The sequence below is a fragment of the Aythya marila genome, assembly GCF_965140915.1.
Source record: "Aythya marila genome assembly, chromosome: 6".
In the NCBI taxonomy this organism is placed as follows: domain Eukaryota; kingdom Metazoa; phylum Chordata; class Aves; order Anseriformes; family Anatidae; genus Aythya; species Aythya marila.
This window is the reverse complement of record NC_139047.1, coordinates 29,210,330-29,226,600: the sequence shown is the minus strand read 5'-3', so window position 1 is coordinate 29,226,600 and position 16,271 is coordinate 29,210,330. Positions and strand designations below refer to the sequence as shown.

The 16,271-nt window shown below is 43.8% G+C and overlaps 2 protein-coding genes across 6 annotated transcripts in view; one reads left to right on the top strand and one right to left on the bottom strand.

Annotated features, from left to right (window-relative positions):
• The window catches only part of MGAT5 (alpha-1,6-mannosylglycoprotein 6-beta-N-acetylglucosaminyltransferase), a 116,781-nt gene extending 107,087 nt beyond the window's left edge, over positions 1–9,694 (top strand). For all 4 annotated transcript variants that reach the window (XM_082763171.1, XM_082763173.1, XM_082763172.1 and 1 more), the window contains 2 exons: positions 1,682–1,839; positions 2,456–9,694. In XM_082763171.1, the coding sequence (XP_082619297.1) occupies positions 1,682–1,839; positions 2,456–2,654 (357 nt within the window). In that variant the 3' untranslated portion in view covers positions 2,655–9,694. The remainder of the gene's footprint in view (positions 1–1,681; positions 1,840–2,455) is intronic.
• Positions 9,695–14,831: 5,137 nt separating this feature from the next.
• TMEM163 (transmembrane protein 163) overlaps positions 14,832–16,271 on the bottom strand; it is a 95,430-nt gene continuing 93,990 nt past the window's right edge. For both annotated transcript variants that reach the window (XM_082763039.1, XM_082763040.1), the window contains one exon: positions 14,832–15,950. In XM_082763039.1, coding sequence (XP_082619165.1) covers positions 15,890–15,950 — 61 coding nt within the window. In that variant the 3' untranslated portion in view covers positions 14,832–15,889. The remainder of the gene's footprint in view (positions 15,951–16,271) is intronic.

The window sequence follows — 16,271 nt, the reverse complement described above, 5'->3', positions numbered from 1 at the left end:
TATTAAAAGCTGAAGTCCCCAGCAAATGGTGAAGCCTCACAAGTGGTTTCCCTGTCTGAATAACTTTGTCTTCTGGCTGCATAAGCTGGCAATCCCATCCAGTGTTACAGTACTGGGTTGGATTTGGAACCCAGATGAATTTCCTCCTACATCCAGTATTTAAATGTTGATTATAAAAGTGCAGAATAAGCAGAGCACCAAAGTCCAAATAACACAACCTCCACAAGCAACTTCATTAGAAATACCTTTGACCATCTGTTGTGAACCTGCTTCCCGTAGATGCTGTTAAAATCATTCTGCCACAAATGTCCTCTAAAATTACTCATTTCTTTCAAATCTGAAAGCTCATTCCTTTGCCATAGAATGCACTAAACCAAATAGATCAATGGCACCTATCAATGTAAATGTGTATGACTAAAAAATTAATTCATTTGCACTGTGACTTCAGGAAAAATCAGAATTTTTTCCTTTTCAATTTATGCCTGAAGCATAAATTGAGACATATTTAGATTCTATAGATGTGTATCATACTACTTTGGTACACCAAAATGCTACTGTGCAGATAAAGCAGCTGTACAAACCAGTAGTTCATTCACTGTGGTTATATTAAAGTGTTTGTGAGGATAATATTTATAAAATGTGGACTGATACGGTCTAACTGTGAACATCTGCTCTGTCCTATCAAATGCTTGACAAATGATTTAGGATATTAAATTTATGGTTAGACCTAGGGTTACTAAAGCCTCCGGCTTCAGCATGGGAAATCTAAACAGAGGAGAGAAATCAAAGAATTGATATTGAGAATTGGTAGGTGTTTTGAAATCTTGTATCTGTTAAAATTTCAAGTAGCCCAGCCTTCCTAAGCCTTGGGTCGCAGTCTGGGACCTGTTCCTAGTTTTGTCAGGAGAAAGCAAAGCAAACCCTCATGGAATGGGCCCAAACCTTTTGATGTCCTTTTGATGAGAGCTGCCAAATACTAAAGTGCTGGCTGAGTATAAAGGAGTGTTACATAAGGGCACCAATTAAATTTTTATCTTTACTTTTTCACACTTTAAATGTCAAGACTGTAAAAAACTTGTACTAGTCTTTGCTGGCAGGTGTGTTTAGGTAGTTTCTTCCTTCCCTTTTCTGCTGCATGTGATGCTTGGCTGCACGCGTTACTCTCAGCCAGCTTCTCTCATCGCTGGGAGAGCACCTCCAGCAGCACTTCCACCCAGAAGGGCAAGTGAACTCTTTGAACCCTGGCCGCTTCTTCAGTAGCGCCGGGAGTCCCCTGACCCTTTCCAGAGCAGTCGCCACATGGCCCACTTGAGGCATTTCCCACCTGTGGGGTAGCTGGCCTCTGCAACTTCCTCGTGGTACTACTGAGAGAGCCAAAATGGGTTGGATTTGTGAAATTAAAGAGAGGATCTGCAATTTCTTATGATTAATGAAGCAATGTGCAGGTGGAAAGAAGGTTCTTGGGGAGCCATGACCCCACCCTACCTCATTTCAACCAATAATCAGAGGTGGCAATTCCCTCATGCTAAAAATTCTTTTTGTTATGTTTCTTAGTAATTTTAGTACAACCAAGATGAACTGAAAAATGAGTGTTTGGGGTAATAATCACTTATTTAACTAATGGGGAAATTGCTACCAAGGGACTGGCTGCATCATCACAAGATACTGTCTGTCGCTGCAGGACTTCTGTCACGGGCAGGTGATGTGGCCCCCGTTAAGTGCCCTTCAAGTGAAAATCGCTGATCCTGGAAAATCCTGTAAGCAAGTTTGTCAGGAAAGCCAGCTCATCTGCGAGCCTTCCTTCTTCCAGCATCTTAACAAGGACAAAGCCCTGCTTAAGTAAGTACTTAAAAGCACAAATACGTTACTTGGTCTGTCTATGTTGCTCTGTTTTTTTGCCACATATGATGCTTTGTGTACGAGTTCTATGAGAAGGTCAGGTGGGGGGAGAAGCGCTGTTGGTTTTGGCAGCAGCAGCCTGTGAGGTCAGCAGTCAGTCCTTCACAGCAGCGGGTGGATGGCAGAAGTTACTGCTGTGCTGCGAGCTGTTTCACCTAGCGTGTGTTTTTGCAGTGAGGATACAGCCCCGAGACAAGCGCAGAGCCAAAAATTTACATCTTTGCCTTCCTTCCTCCACCTCCTACGTGCAAGCTCGGTACAGTGCCCTTCAACATTGGGCTGCCTGCATTAAGCAAAGGTGCTTGTGCTGCAGCATCACAGATGCCAGAAATGTGATTGTGTTTGAAGGGACTTGTAAAACCTGGGGCCCTCTGCAGCCCTGGCCGAGCAGGTGCACTGCTCCACAGCTTTGGCCGTAATGAATAGTACCTGAAAAAACACAGTTCTAGAGGTACTTGATTTAGTTTGTAATAGGGTATTTTACTTTATTTTTAGTGAGTTTAGTACTCAATTCCCATAAAGTCCACTGATTTTGATCATGTGCTTCACTTTTTAGGCATAACATTGAGTGTCTCACCATCGAGTCTGTGAATGACATTCTGGTCCCCTCCTTTGATGGCAGAAGGAAGCACTGCGTTTTCCAAGGTGACCTCTTACTGTTCAGCTGTGCTGGATCCCACCCAACCCATAGAAGAATCTGCCCGTGCAGGGACTATATTAAGGGACAGGTTGCGCTTTGTAAAGACTGCCTATAGCAGCAGAAGAGCTTTTTTTGAGTTGAGGACAAAATGTAAGTAGTTTTGAGAGGAGCTACTTATTACTTCCTGCACTTTTGTCCAGGTTTTTGGCTGCAGGCAGAGCTATCATTGCTGGGCAGAATTATCTACTAAGAGAGGAAGGATTCATAACAAACAGCTAACTGATCTTTTTTTTCCTATAAGAACATTTGCTGTGTAACTCTTCAAATTGCTTCATCTGTTTGCGAAGAGAAATGAGTTTCATGTTCTACAGTGATTTGAAGATGACTGCACAGAATAGTTTGTAGAAAATTCCCACACCCATCAAACTTCCTTCTTGGTTCTTTGGGTGACGTGTTTTCTATTTTTTTTAATGAGTTAGAACATCCCCGACCATGGTTAGCTAAAGGATGTCAGCATCATTCCAGTAGAAAACAAAAAAAGTGTGCTTGGGGGGGTGGGTGCAGGGGAGGGAGGACTACAATTTATTATAGGTGCACTGTTTTGGGGCCTGCTTTATCTCGAATGGCTGTAAAGTGGCTTACTTCACGAGAATTTGGAATCACAAGATAGCTCTTTATCTGTTATTGGCTTATCTGGGCCCAGTTCTTTGGTTTGTTTGTTTGTTTGTTTTTAACTTTGTATTCAACAAGGTATTGTCTGCACCACGGCTGCTGCACCACAGCAGCCTGAACAGCGAGCATCACGAGTGAGCCAACAGGCAGTTGCCAGAGCGTGACACATCTCGGTGACTCGACGACTGGCTCGGGTGGCGGCGTTCCCCGGGGTGGAACAGCCCCAAGAACGTGCTGCCATGTCACGGACGGACTCGTCCCAGTTTACTGGTCCCTTTTAGAGAGTGACCCTTGGAATTTGCCCACGCTTCTGTTGTAGTCTGTCTACTAGAAATTCTGTGTGAAGCAAAAAGTATTCAGCATCTTTGGAGCAATATTATCGTTAGAGCCTCAGTTTGTTGCGCCTTCCAGTAGTTCAAGTGTCGCTGAATGACATAGAAAGGTTAAACTAAGCTAACTATAATTATTGTATGGTAGAAATGTAAAATGTTGTCATAACTAGCTAGGTTTTTAAAGAGAAACTTTTTCTGAAGAACAAGAGGAGACAAACAACTGGTAAGAAAAGTACTGATCAATCTTGGGGGTTCTTTGATCATTTTTCTCTTTAGAGGGAGCGTTTTCTGCTGCTTTTTGGTCTTTAGTTTTTAACACCAGTTACAAAATTAGAAAAAAAAAAAAAAAAAAAAAAACAATTCAAGAGTTTGAGTTTGATTTGAAACAGCGAGTTAAATCTTACTTTCATAGAGCTGATTTTTGTTATTTTCAGCAGAAGGTGGCATGCCTGACAGCACCATTTGTAGTCAGGAAGCAATATGCTAAGGTTAGTGAGAAACAACTCGGCAGTATGTTTCGAAAGCAGCCATCATCTGCATGTTCCAAATTCGGATATGCTCTCATCATAGTGGAAAAAATCACATTGGCATGAGGGCTTTTTCATAAAGGTTAATATTACCAGATAATCATGAAAAGCACCAATGAAAAGCATAGAAACTTCAAACTTTCCTTTTTTGGAAACATCTGGTCAGATTTTTCTTGTAACTGGCATTCATTATCTGTGTGAGCATTCACATATCTCCTGACCAAAGACCAATCAAGGGAAACGCCGTGTAATCTTGGATAAATTCTGAGAAGCACAGAGAAGTACCAACTGAAAGTTTCAGTCTGCCAGCAGTGTTCGCTTTCTCGAGTTTGTTTCTTGCCTCAGCACTCCTGAGGGTGTCACGCTGTACCACCCGTAGCACTGCTGTGAACTACAGAGGACCTGAATCCTGAGCTTGCTGAGCATCCACAAAGCATCCATGGGAGATGCTGAGCAGCAGCAGTACCCCTGACTGGGTTGCGATGATAAAATCTGCTGTATTTTAGGGTAGTTTTCCAAACCCAGCGCAGTGGGGTCCTTTAAGGGGAGGCAAACATTTTGTATGAAAAGAAAACAAATGCAAACTAGTCTGAAATTCTTACTGCTAGCATATCCCAGCACTTGCTGCAGTCAGCACAAATGTAGCCTGCAGTTGTTTTAATGCCCTCGCAAAGCTGGGGGAGGAGGATTAGAAATGCCTCTGAGCAGGTGTGACAGTTCGCTTTGTATTTATATAAAATATTCCCCACATAACTGCGTATTTGTGCAACTGGAAAATCCTGCGTATTAAAGGAAGCCCGTGCTTCTACCTGGTGCTGGAAGTCCAGGCGACGGCTGAATTGGTCGTTTAGTTCAGCCCGAGGTTCTTCAGGCAGGCATTTCATTCAGAAGGACATATCACAGAATCACATCAGAAACAAAGATGTGTGTGTGTGCACTTACGAATGCGAACCGCGTCGCTCGGGCTGTAGTGTAATTCCTTGCTGTAAATACCGATGTGCTTGATGCCCACCGCTCTGCGGCCCACTTGGCATTCTGCTTTTTATTTTGCCTCTAAAGTTTTATAGATGGGGAAGGTTTTGTTGTTATAAGATTTTCTGGTCTAGTGCTTTGCTCAATGTTAAGTCTGCATTTACCACAGCAGGGAGAGTCTATTATAAGCTCTGTTTTTTGTTGTTGTTTTTTTTACATGCTGTAGCACTATTTCTTTCTAATCTACTGAACTGAATTACTGCATTCTGGCACAAATGAAACAGCAAACACCAATGCCGCTTGCATTTCAGCCAGGGACAGACTATCTGAACTGGCTTGGCGATCAGTTGGGTCTGATCCAGTTTCCACTGAAACCTATGGAGAATGAGTCCTTAATCGTAAAGAAAAAAGAATCGAGGCCTGTAATTTCATAGGCCCGTATTATTCATTTTGAACATAGTAGCTGGACCTCTATTTTCAGAAGAAATATTACTTTCATGAAATACAGCTTCAGTCTAAATTTCTGTAAAAGGAAGACGTCATACAAGAACTGTAAGTGGATAAACTTTGAAGTGCTGATACCGCACTGCCCCGTCCCCAAGCAGCATTAATTCATGCATTGGTACATAAGGGAATCCACCCACAGACAGGCACTCGGCAAATCCACGTGGGACTACTTAAAAGTTTGAGTGATTTAGTAAAATGTGTAATAAATCCATGTTTGAGGATGGAGGCCAGCCTTCTGTCCACATTCCAGAACTATTTTCCTTCCTAACTAAAGGCTAAAGATGTAGTCCGAGTATTGCACTTAAGGGTATTCGAGCTGGGGCTGTGCTACTGGCTGCGGTCGGACAGCTGAGTGTACGGCTTCTTTTACTCCAAAATCAGGTTTCTGCATGACTTGCGTTTGAATATATTGACCAGTGATTGATGGGGGAAAAATGTCAAAAGTTGCATAGAAAAACATTTTACAAGCTTTTAAACATATCTCTCATATCAAGACATTCTTTGTTTTGAAATTTTGTATTTTTGTATGTGACCTAGTTTTTTCAAAAGATCTTGTTCCTACGAGATTAGAAGACTTGAGAGAAACATTTACATATTTATTAAAATTAACATAAAATTATGGCTTGCCTTTGAAAGGTGAAGTTGGTAAATACACACTGTTTAAAAATGCCAATATAAACCTCATTTATTTCATATATGCAAGTTGATTTGCACATGTATAATAGAGTTGCTTTTTGCATTTTTTGCTTAGTTTCTTTGTTTCTTTTTGTACTTTATAGTTGCAGCTCTGTGTTTGTTTATATCAGATTGTTTCTCCTACAAATATTTAATGTTTATGTGCCTTTTTTTTTTTTAACTTTGGGGTTTGGATGGGTGTTTTGAATGTGGACACTGTCTGAACAAGTATAATGGAACACTAATTGCAGGTAAAAGTGGTGCTTGATGAGCATATACCTGTTAGCAGGATGAATTTTGAATGTTTTTACACAGCAGGGAAATTGGTTCTAAAAAAAAAAAAATACAAGGTAAGGGTTAGTAAGATAAAAGAAACTGTAACATATTAATGATTCTTGCAAAAAGTTGGTTCTGCAAGCAAAATGCCCGTTACTTGAATACCTGTAATTTGCCAGGTGTGCTCCTGCTAGGATGGGATGTCTGTGTAATGGCCAGAGAGCAGACTAAAGCGGTTACATTCCCCAGGGAGACAATGCTAACAGAAAATACCTGGTAGTCATACCTGATTTGATCAATACGAAGAGCTAAGATCTGTGTTCAAGTTGGTGAGGAGCTCGGTTTTTCAGATGGGGATGTCTGTAGGAGGAAATGCATGGGGTGAGCCAGGTGCTCCTACAGTCCTTTATGACACCTGAATTTACAGGTCTCAGTGGAGAGGGACCTCTGCCTGTTCATCTTACTGCAAATGATTTTCCTTTTAATGCTACTGCTTTGCTGTCAGAAGGACACTTTGCCTGAGAGCTGCTGCCCAGGTCTCGGCAGAATGGGCCTGTTTGTGGGCAGAGCCAGGATTCTGCGCGTTCCCTGTCCAGCTCCGCTCCCAAACACTTGTACCAGACTTCAAAATGTGCTTATTGACAGCATTCTGCCTTGTTCAAAGTGTCGGGCAGCTGCAGATGAGGTTGTTAGCTGTGTCCTCTCTCCTTACCTGGTCACGCTCCTGCTGTCCATTAAATCCTACTCGAGGTCCTCGGTTTACCCTTTAAATGAAAGACTCTCACCCCTCTGAAAAGCGAGTGGCCCCTCTGCGTCATAAAGGTGATTTACAAGTTTGCTGCTCTCAACATAAACAAAGTTCAAATTGCTTTTTTAAGTATAAATTTTGCTCAAGATACATTTCAGGACCAGATTTTGCTCCTAGGAAAAATAAATTAAAGGGGATGAATCAGGCTGGGTGCAATCTCATCCAAGTCTAATTAACTTCACGACTCCCACTGGCTTCAGTGATAGTGCAACTCCTCCTTTAATTTCTCCACAAATTAAAAAAAGCAGCTCTCCCTTTTTAATAAAGCACTCTGTGCTACAGCATGGACACCAGACGCAGGTTGCACTGCACACATTATCAGCAACCCGTCCTGCCTCTGCTGTGGCACCTGCCATTGCCCGCTGGGTTGGTGTTACTTGTTCAGGAGTGTCACTGCAGAACTTGGCTGTCTGTCTGTCTGTCCAGCCTACATTTTGAAGTGCTGGGGGCAGTGGAGGCTGTTTTTTTTGTTGTTGCTGTTTTTAAAGAGAGTATTAGCTCTCCATTTCCAGTTTTACAGTCTTTTTTTTCCAGGGGTGCTAAATTTTTGGCATGGCTATTCCTTTGTGATGTTTGCTCTACAGCTGCTATGCCTTCAACTTACAACTTGTGATTTCCATTTGTAGTTCTCTGGTCCCATCGTTTTAGGGACCACTGTAAAGTCAAGGAGAGCAATGCACTGACACATGTATGTTTTCTCTTCAGGCTGAAGGGGCCTGGGACAGATACAGTTTCTTTAGATGTGCTTTAATACTGCTGTAAATGTAACATCAAAACCTGTTTTATGGGCAGTGACTTAGCTCATCTTCACATTTTTAAACAGCTCTATAGTGTGTTTTTTTTTAAAGTTAGTTTGTAACTTCCAGATATTATATTTAAATGGAACATGTAAACAGCAAGCTCCGTGTATCAAGTGTGAAATGTTTACTGTAGGAATGTGCTGAAGATACCAGGGGCTGAACCTCAGATTTGAGGCATTGTTCGTGGGCTTTTTCCAGGGAAAAACAAAGTGCAACCATTGTCAATGCATCTTGTAATCCTTCACATATCCACCTAATGAAAACCAGTAGTAGCTTTTGATTCAGCAGGCCTCGCAACAGCACTAAGCCACCTGCTTATTAAATGGGTAAATCAATCAGGTCCTTAAGTATTGATAAAAATGAGTCATAACCCCACGGCCCACACACACAGCGCTAAAAACATGCTCAGCTGTAACCAAATCAGAAGCACCTTGCTCTGCTGGGGACTGGGTGTGCGTCCTGCACTGAGACTCCGTGTCCCTTTATCAAAGGCATGGGAGCAGCATCCCTCAGGGTGCACGAGGGCTTGCAGAACTGATGCATCACAGACCCTGCTGTCCCCACGTTTCTCAGCAAGAGTGAAACGTGCTGCTGCCTCCCTGTACCAGGGAAAGATGCCCAGATTGCAATGCACTGAGGTGCCTGCAGGCACCAGCCAGCCCTCAGGTGGCACGGCCTGCCTCGATCCCAGCAGCTGCAAAGGAGTTCAAGGTATCACACAGGTACACGATAAATCAAGTTAATCTAATCAACTGCTGTCTGAAGGCAGTTCTTTTTAATAGGGTTATGCCCACAACTAATTTGTTATGGTCATTAACAAGGCTGTAGCGCTACAATGACAGTGAAAACCATTTTTAAGAAGCCCTGGGTTTATTTGGTTTTCACAAAGAAGTACAGCAGAGGAAATGGCAGTGTTTACCAAAGGGAAAAATAAATGTTTTTGAGAAGGGTTACCCTGAAGATTCTAAGAGAGAAATGACAAAAATAGGGCAATATTCACGAAACTAGTTTAAGCTTAGAGAGGTTTGTCTCCTGAAGCTTGTTGGGCTGGCCACTGGAGGGTCAGCCTCTGGAGGGTAACGTGGGGCAGCTCTCTGGGCTCTGCTCTGATTCATCCCCTGGAGGAGTCTCTCCATGGGCGAAGGCTGTAAAATCCTGACTAATCCCCATAGCACCATAAATGGGAGAAAACAAAACAAAAACTTACTGAATCTGTAAAAATAAAAAGCTGCTTTTTTCAGGTAGTAATTTGGAATCAGTGAGAGTTTTTAGGTGTCTGTGAGCTGGCTGGTACCACGTGTGTTTGGTCTGAATCTCTCCTAAAATCTTGATTCTTTGTTGTATTTAAATGCTTGTGTTCCACTATATTTTGTTCAAGCAGTTTGATTCCAAAAGAACAGAACACAGTGGTTCGCATACTGTCAAGTTACTGGGGTTCAGTAGGATGGGATTATTTTATTTTTTTTTTTAGAAAAGTAAATGTCTGTACTTTAATGGCATAGAAAAATGCTTTGTTTTCACTGTTGTAGAAAAAAAACTAGGGAGAACTTTATTTTTCAATAAACTTTTTTCTTGTGTGATTTGGATTTATGATTGATTTGTGCCTAAATGGGGAGCCCACGAGCTGCCTATTTCTGTATGGCATCTGTGTGGCCTGTCCTGCAATTCTGCTGCTGCTGCTGGCCCACCCCTTGCAAAGCCAGCCATCGCCTGAGCTGTCCCACTGACCCACGTCATGGTGATCAGAACAGGCAAGTAATCATCTTCTGGTTTGGGTTTGTTTAAATCTACATTGGATTAAAAAAGGCATAAAATCAAGCTTCATTTCAGGAGGACAGGTCTACACTGCACTAGTTAGGAATTCTGTTTCCTAGAAATTTCAAGCACAAAAGGAAGATTTGGGAATTGCACGGTGAGACACTGCCATACAGTACTCATGTGGTAGGTACATCATGCCATTCAAAGAGAAAAGCTGTGTTGTGCTAGCATGGCCTTACAGAGTGTTGTCTATCAAAATCCAAGTTCAAAAGCAAAGAGCTTGTGCTGCTTAAGAAACGCTCACATGTGGAACAAGAGATCAAGCAGGAAACTTCGGACCAGGCGCCTGCATTGCTGCAGTTCACATCCCTCCCACGGCCGGGATGGAGTTGCTGCTGGAGAGCAGCAGTGGAGAGCAGCTGGTAGGTGCTGCAGCAACCTCCTGGGAAGTGCCAGGACTGTGTGAGACGTCACTTGTGTCATCAGAGACTGGGGTGTGCCCCCCGGGCACTTGATAGGTGCTGTAATAAAATGCCTGGGAGGTTATGAGCTGATGTGTCAGAAAAGACATGCAATATACATGTCTACAAAGAGAAATTCTTATGCTAAACAGTCAGTTTAGGAGCACTGAGAGGTTTCAGTGGAGCCATCCAGGCCTAATAGAAGAGGCTAAGAGGGGAGCACAGATTGCGTTGGGTCATAAAATGGTTGGGGGGTGGGGAGGAGTAAAAAATGAAGAGCAGGAACAGGAGCTGTTTATGTTATAGAAACGCCCATTTGTAAGACAATTGCTTCATACTTTTTGAAACTACACTGGAGGGAAGCAACTGCTTACTTGGCTACAACCACTTCCTTTTTCTACCTTTTTCCAAGTTTGTATGTTTTGGACTTTTTTTTTTTAATCTGGTCACACAACTGAGTAGTTGAAAGTTAGAACAGTACAGAAAGCTGTGACTATCACCTTGGGCTGGTTTTTTTTTTCCCCCTTTTTTCCTATTCTGATTAATGACACACACCACTAGTAATCAATAGCATTAATCAAGATGTCAGGCTGAAGCAAGAACGTGAAACGCCTCCAAGCTGGGAGAAGGCTTGTGCCTTGGTTGTGGCTATCCAGCTGCAGGTCTTTTTGCTGGCTGGAACGAGGCATTGCTTCGTTTCCCTACTTGTTGTTCAGCTCTGACATTGTAAGGAGGCATCTGTAAGACGGCAGGCAGTTACAGTCAGATGTGCTGCAGTCACGTAACAGAAAAAAAATGTATGAATGCTCGAACTTGGAATAAAAACCACACGTGTTGTGCAGCTGTATTGGAAAGAAGATCATTGGGGGAGATTAAATACTAAGTGCTTTAACTCTTGCACATTTAGACTGGTTTCAGTCAAACTCCAGCAGGTAGAGAGCCCATAGATGGAAACATTTCTGCGAGCAGCACGAAGCAGTCACTGGAAGGCTTCCCTCACGCTGCTACTTTCCACTTCAGCATGCAGCAGGCCAGCTGACTGCCTAATGATGCTCCTAATTTATGGTTGTGCTTGTCGGGACTTGCACGTTTTATTACTGTACCAATCGGGGGGTTGCATTTCACTGAACTCCTCACAGTAAATCTTTGTTGCCAAAAACTTAGGGATGTTTGCACGGAGCAGGCTCCGGGTGTGAAGTCTCGCTTTACTGGAGCCCTCAGCCTGGGGGAGCAGAGGCATCGCTTTGTGCACAGCTGTGACGAGGGAGCCTTCAGAGCAAAGCGTGCCGGACACAGATGCTGGAATGGTAGCAGCATCTCGTAAAGGAATTGTACCATGGAGCGAGGCTTTGCTGTTCCAGCAAGTGACGGCTGGTGTTCGCGATAAGATCAGTGCAGCAGAGCTCTGAAGCCCCCTCTCGGCTTTGATTTCCCCCTTCCAGAGCAGGCAGGAGGCAATGGGACCTGCCCAGGGCTGTGCTCGATGGCTCCTTTACTCCTTCCAGCGTGCTGAGGTGAAGGGTGATGGTCCCATGAGGCCCAGTCCTGTAAGGCCCGTGTCACTGAGATGTGACTTCTGAAAAATACCAGTTGGTTGCAAGAGCATTGGCTGACAAATGGCCATGTGTCCTTGTTACTTGTGAACCAGACTTTAAACATCGTAGCCCTTCTGTAAAGGCTTAGTATAAAAAGTATCGCAGCCTTCCTGCACCTGCTCTCCCTGGCGGTGGGGCCACTTCTGGGTGTGCAGGTGGTGTTGGGGTCTCCTCTCTCACACTGCCGGAGCAGCAGCCGTGCTGGCCCCAGCCTGCAGCACCAGGCAGGGAACAGCCCCGAAGTGCCCCGGCTTCGTCCTGCAGTTACAGGCACTGGGCAGTGTGTGCGGCCACAGCACCGCGCGGTGGCACTGCTCCCCCCACAGCAGCAGCCTGAGAGAAGCGACGGGTGCTGTGAGCACAGCGAAAAGCACTCTCCACCTTGCAAGTCCTGGATGGGGCGGCTGCAGAAATGCAGCCCGGGGACACCCCTGGGAGCAGCCCCGGTGCTTCCCTGCCTCTGTGGCTGCAGAGGCAGCGTGCTCGGTTACAGCTTCCCTACAAAGCTGGAAGCAGACTAAAGCAGTGCAGGATGCGAACTTGGTGATTTCTGAGTTCAAAAAAATATATGTAGCTTTTAACTACAAAGGGAACGTGACCAATTTCCATTATCTAACAAGGGAGGTATTCAACATGTACCACGTCCCTACCTGGCATATGCAAGGCACGGCTTGGGGCTCAAGGCTGCAGCTGCTGTAATCCTTGCTGTGAGAGCTGTTGGGAGCTTCCTTCTCTGCTGAACGGCAAGGCAAACTCAAAGCCTCTGCTCAGATTCATCGTCACTTTCAGGGATTAATTTGCAGCTCTGAGTTTGGGTAGGCTTTAGTGTGCAGCTTGTGATCACCAAGTGAAATGGCACGCTGGGCAGTGCTGAGGTTCAGGTGATTCGTCCTGAGCTACCTCAGCTTTTTTGAGAAGTCCACCTTCACTCAGCGTAGCTGGGCACTTGTTATGTCATAGTTAGGAAACAACTGGTGCAGACATCTACTGAAGAAAATCAATACAGAAAGTTTTACCTTTGGGTGCCTGGCTAGATCAGGACATCTCAGTAAACTGGATGAGCAGTGATTGCCGTTCCTTATGTGGTGTGCCAAAAGAAGTGGCTTTGATGCTAGCTGGCTTCATCGGCATGTATTTGTTCTCATTTTTGAGGTATCATTTCCTGGTCTTTTTCCTTTGAAGTCGCAGAAGTGTTGCAGTTATTTTCTTGTACTTACCTGCTAATATCAGAAGTGCTTTGAAGCACCTGAAAAGTTTCTGCAGTTTAGGATAGGACAGGATTAGGGATAGGATAGGATTAGGATAGGATAGGACAGGACAGGATAGGATAGGACAGAACAGGATGGTTGGCAGGGGTTTTCAAAGATCCCCAAGTCCAACTGCCTGACCACTTTCTCACCAGAAGTGTGTTACTGGGAGCATTATCCAGGTGCCTGCTGACCACTGGCAGTGCTGGGACATTACCCTCACTGGGAAACCTGTGTCACCATCTGCCCACCCTCACGGTAAAGTTAATCTGGTAAGAAAAAAGATGAAGTTGTTTAACCTCACCTTTTCCCAGGCTATGCAGCTGGAGGCTGTGCTTACAAACATCCTCTGAGAGGTGTGAAACTTCATTTACTCAGCTTTTACCTTTACCTCATGCAGGAACACATCTGCATCGTCCTGTGCTCAGCATTTTAACAGGCTGCTTTAACACTGGAGCTGGACACTGCTTTGAATGTCCTACGTGCTTTCAATGATCTGGGACCGTGTTGCCAAGATTATATCAGGAGTTAAGTATCTTGCCACAACCAATTTTACCTTCTTGCTTCTCTTCTGAAGCAGCTGGCACTGGGCTCTGCTAGAAACCTGCTGCTGTTGCGCACAGCCCTGCGGGGCAGCTCTGTTAGTAGGTCCCAGGGGTCATTCTAGTGACTAGCACTGGGACTGGAGAAGTAACAAAGCCCCTGAAGAGGTGGAAAAGGGTAAACAGCATGAACAGAACTAACAAATATATGAAACGTGTAATACAGGTAGGTTCGGGCCATGGGGCTATGATTCTGATGCTGTAAATGCTCGACACAAGTGAGTTCAGCTACAGGGACGTACCAGTTTCATGGCTCTCTTCAGGGGACTTGGGAAACACATTGGGAAAATATGAGGACTAAGCAAAAGCATAACAATTAGGCCCCTGTGCATGAAGAAAGGGTTTTGGGGTGGTATGTGCTATTTAGAAGTCCACCTTTTGTATGGTGACAAATCCTCTATGCTAGGTCCTTCTGGACTTCTTGCTGAATGCATTTATGAACACCCAGTGACAGTCGGGCATAAGCAGCACCAGGATACTGATATGAACAGTAGTATGAAGTTTGTTTACAACCATTTATACAAACTTGATCAATCCAAGATACATGTAAACCAGCTATAGCAGCCAAACAAAATTCATTTTGCAGTAAAGCATTTTATGTTGTTTCAAAAGGAAGTGTGACACCTTCCCAGCGCTGCACACCTCACGTAGGCACTGTCAGGCCAGTGAAACCTCTGGGGTCTCTCCCTGCATGTGTCATTTGGGGTTTGCTTTTAATAAAGATCCTTGAGAACCTGGCTAAGAACTTGCTAAGTGACACATGATGGGAAATACAGTTTTAGATAACACAAGGTGCCGGTAAAGAGAGTCCCCACTTTACTTCAGTCACTAAACTACTCCTTGTAGGGCTACTGTCATTTACATAACCTATTGTAGAGTAGCTAGAAATAGGAATTTCTAGCTACTTGGCTACTTACCACAGTCCTATTTCAACCTCTACAGTGGACTGTCTGCTATTTTTTATCCACCTTTGATAAACAGAAGCAACAATACTGTCTCTGTGTTGTGAAAGCCAACCTGAAATATATAAAATAAAGAGAAAATGGATATAGCCAGAGAATCCAGTTTAATAGGCTGCTATACAGGAAGACTTTGCTCTATGATACATTCTGGAAATAGTTTTCAAATGTTACTTACAGGTACTGTATAAAATAGATACCAGTTTTATTGACTATACATCAAGATTCTTTGATAATTTAACCTGCTATTTAGTAATACATAAGACGTGTGATGGAAGGTGAGCAACACTTTACGGAACAATCTAAGTCTAATAAATAGATCTCTATCTCACCACCAGGTTGAGCCACTGCTGTGTCATTGTCAGACTACAGAGCAACCACAAAGTCACACACGCTGACACATCTGTGCAAAGTACAATAGAAGATGAGAATCCCATTCCTCAAGCAGCTCCTCTTCCTTGCAGGACTTTTTGGCTTTGGTCTGTACAGTAATACTGCGTGTGCTTGTTTGATCCATGCAAAGCAATGGATGGTGTCTTGTTAGGAAAAATCAGAATTTAAACTGAGGAGGGATAGTTTCAGTTGGTTTAGGATTAAAACGGAGTACCTCTCTGCTCACAGAAAGGTTTGCAACTGCTCTTTCTGTGGGTCTATTTAAAAAGGGGTGGAAGAAGTTGCTACTTAAGTGTTTCAAGCAACACAGCTCTCGGTGTCCGCTCTCTACACAGGGTACTCTGTTAGCCAAAGAGGTTAGCAAGGCTTGCACTTCTGTTACAGCACATGTTGAGGAAAATACAGGCTGGGGGAAAAAAACAGGATCTGAAACTGGCACTTCTTTACCCACAGGTTTATCACATCATTAAGAACACTTTCACTCTAGAGTATACAACATGGCAGCTGGGTTAAAACTGCAAACTGCATGTTTTCTATTTTCACAGGAATCGATAGCATACTTGACAGAAAAATGCTGCTGTTTCGCTGAGTTGCAAGCAGTGTGCACATATGCCGGTTTTACAGAGAGATTTCCCATTAAAACAAACTTTAACAAAAACAGACCACGGGAAACAAACCGCATAGTTAATAAAATACCATTGGCACCACTTGCCAAAATGCATGATGCTGTAGGTCTACAGTCCTTACAAAGAAGAGGGTGTGAGCTTCACTCAAACATTTCGTAGTGGCGCGTTTGCCTTACACGGGGAACCATGTCGATGAGCAGCCTGCAGGGGAGAGCACAGGAGCAGTTATGCAGGGACACAAAAAGAAGGCCCTAGAACCGGGAGGTTTTATTTACTTACTTATACACACAAATTTATGTTATAAGTAAAAGAAAACTCACACATAGTAACCCTTATCTTGCTTTCTCCCGATCTAAATTAATTCTGCCCCAGAACTGATTCTGCCCAAAAGGGAGTCTAAAACTGTACAGAGATGGTATTGCCTTTAGAAAGTTTGGACACACAGCTGCATTTGGAAACTGAAATGCACAGCAGCAGTCACTTCTGGCTAGGGAAGATGGGGCATTAGTGGAAGAAAGCATC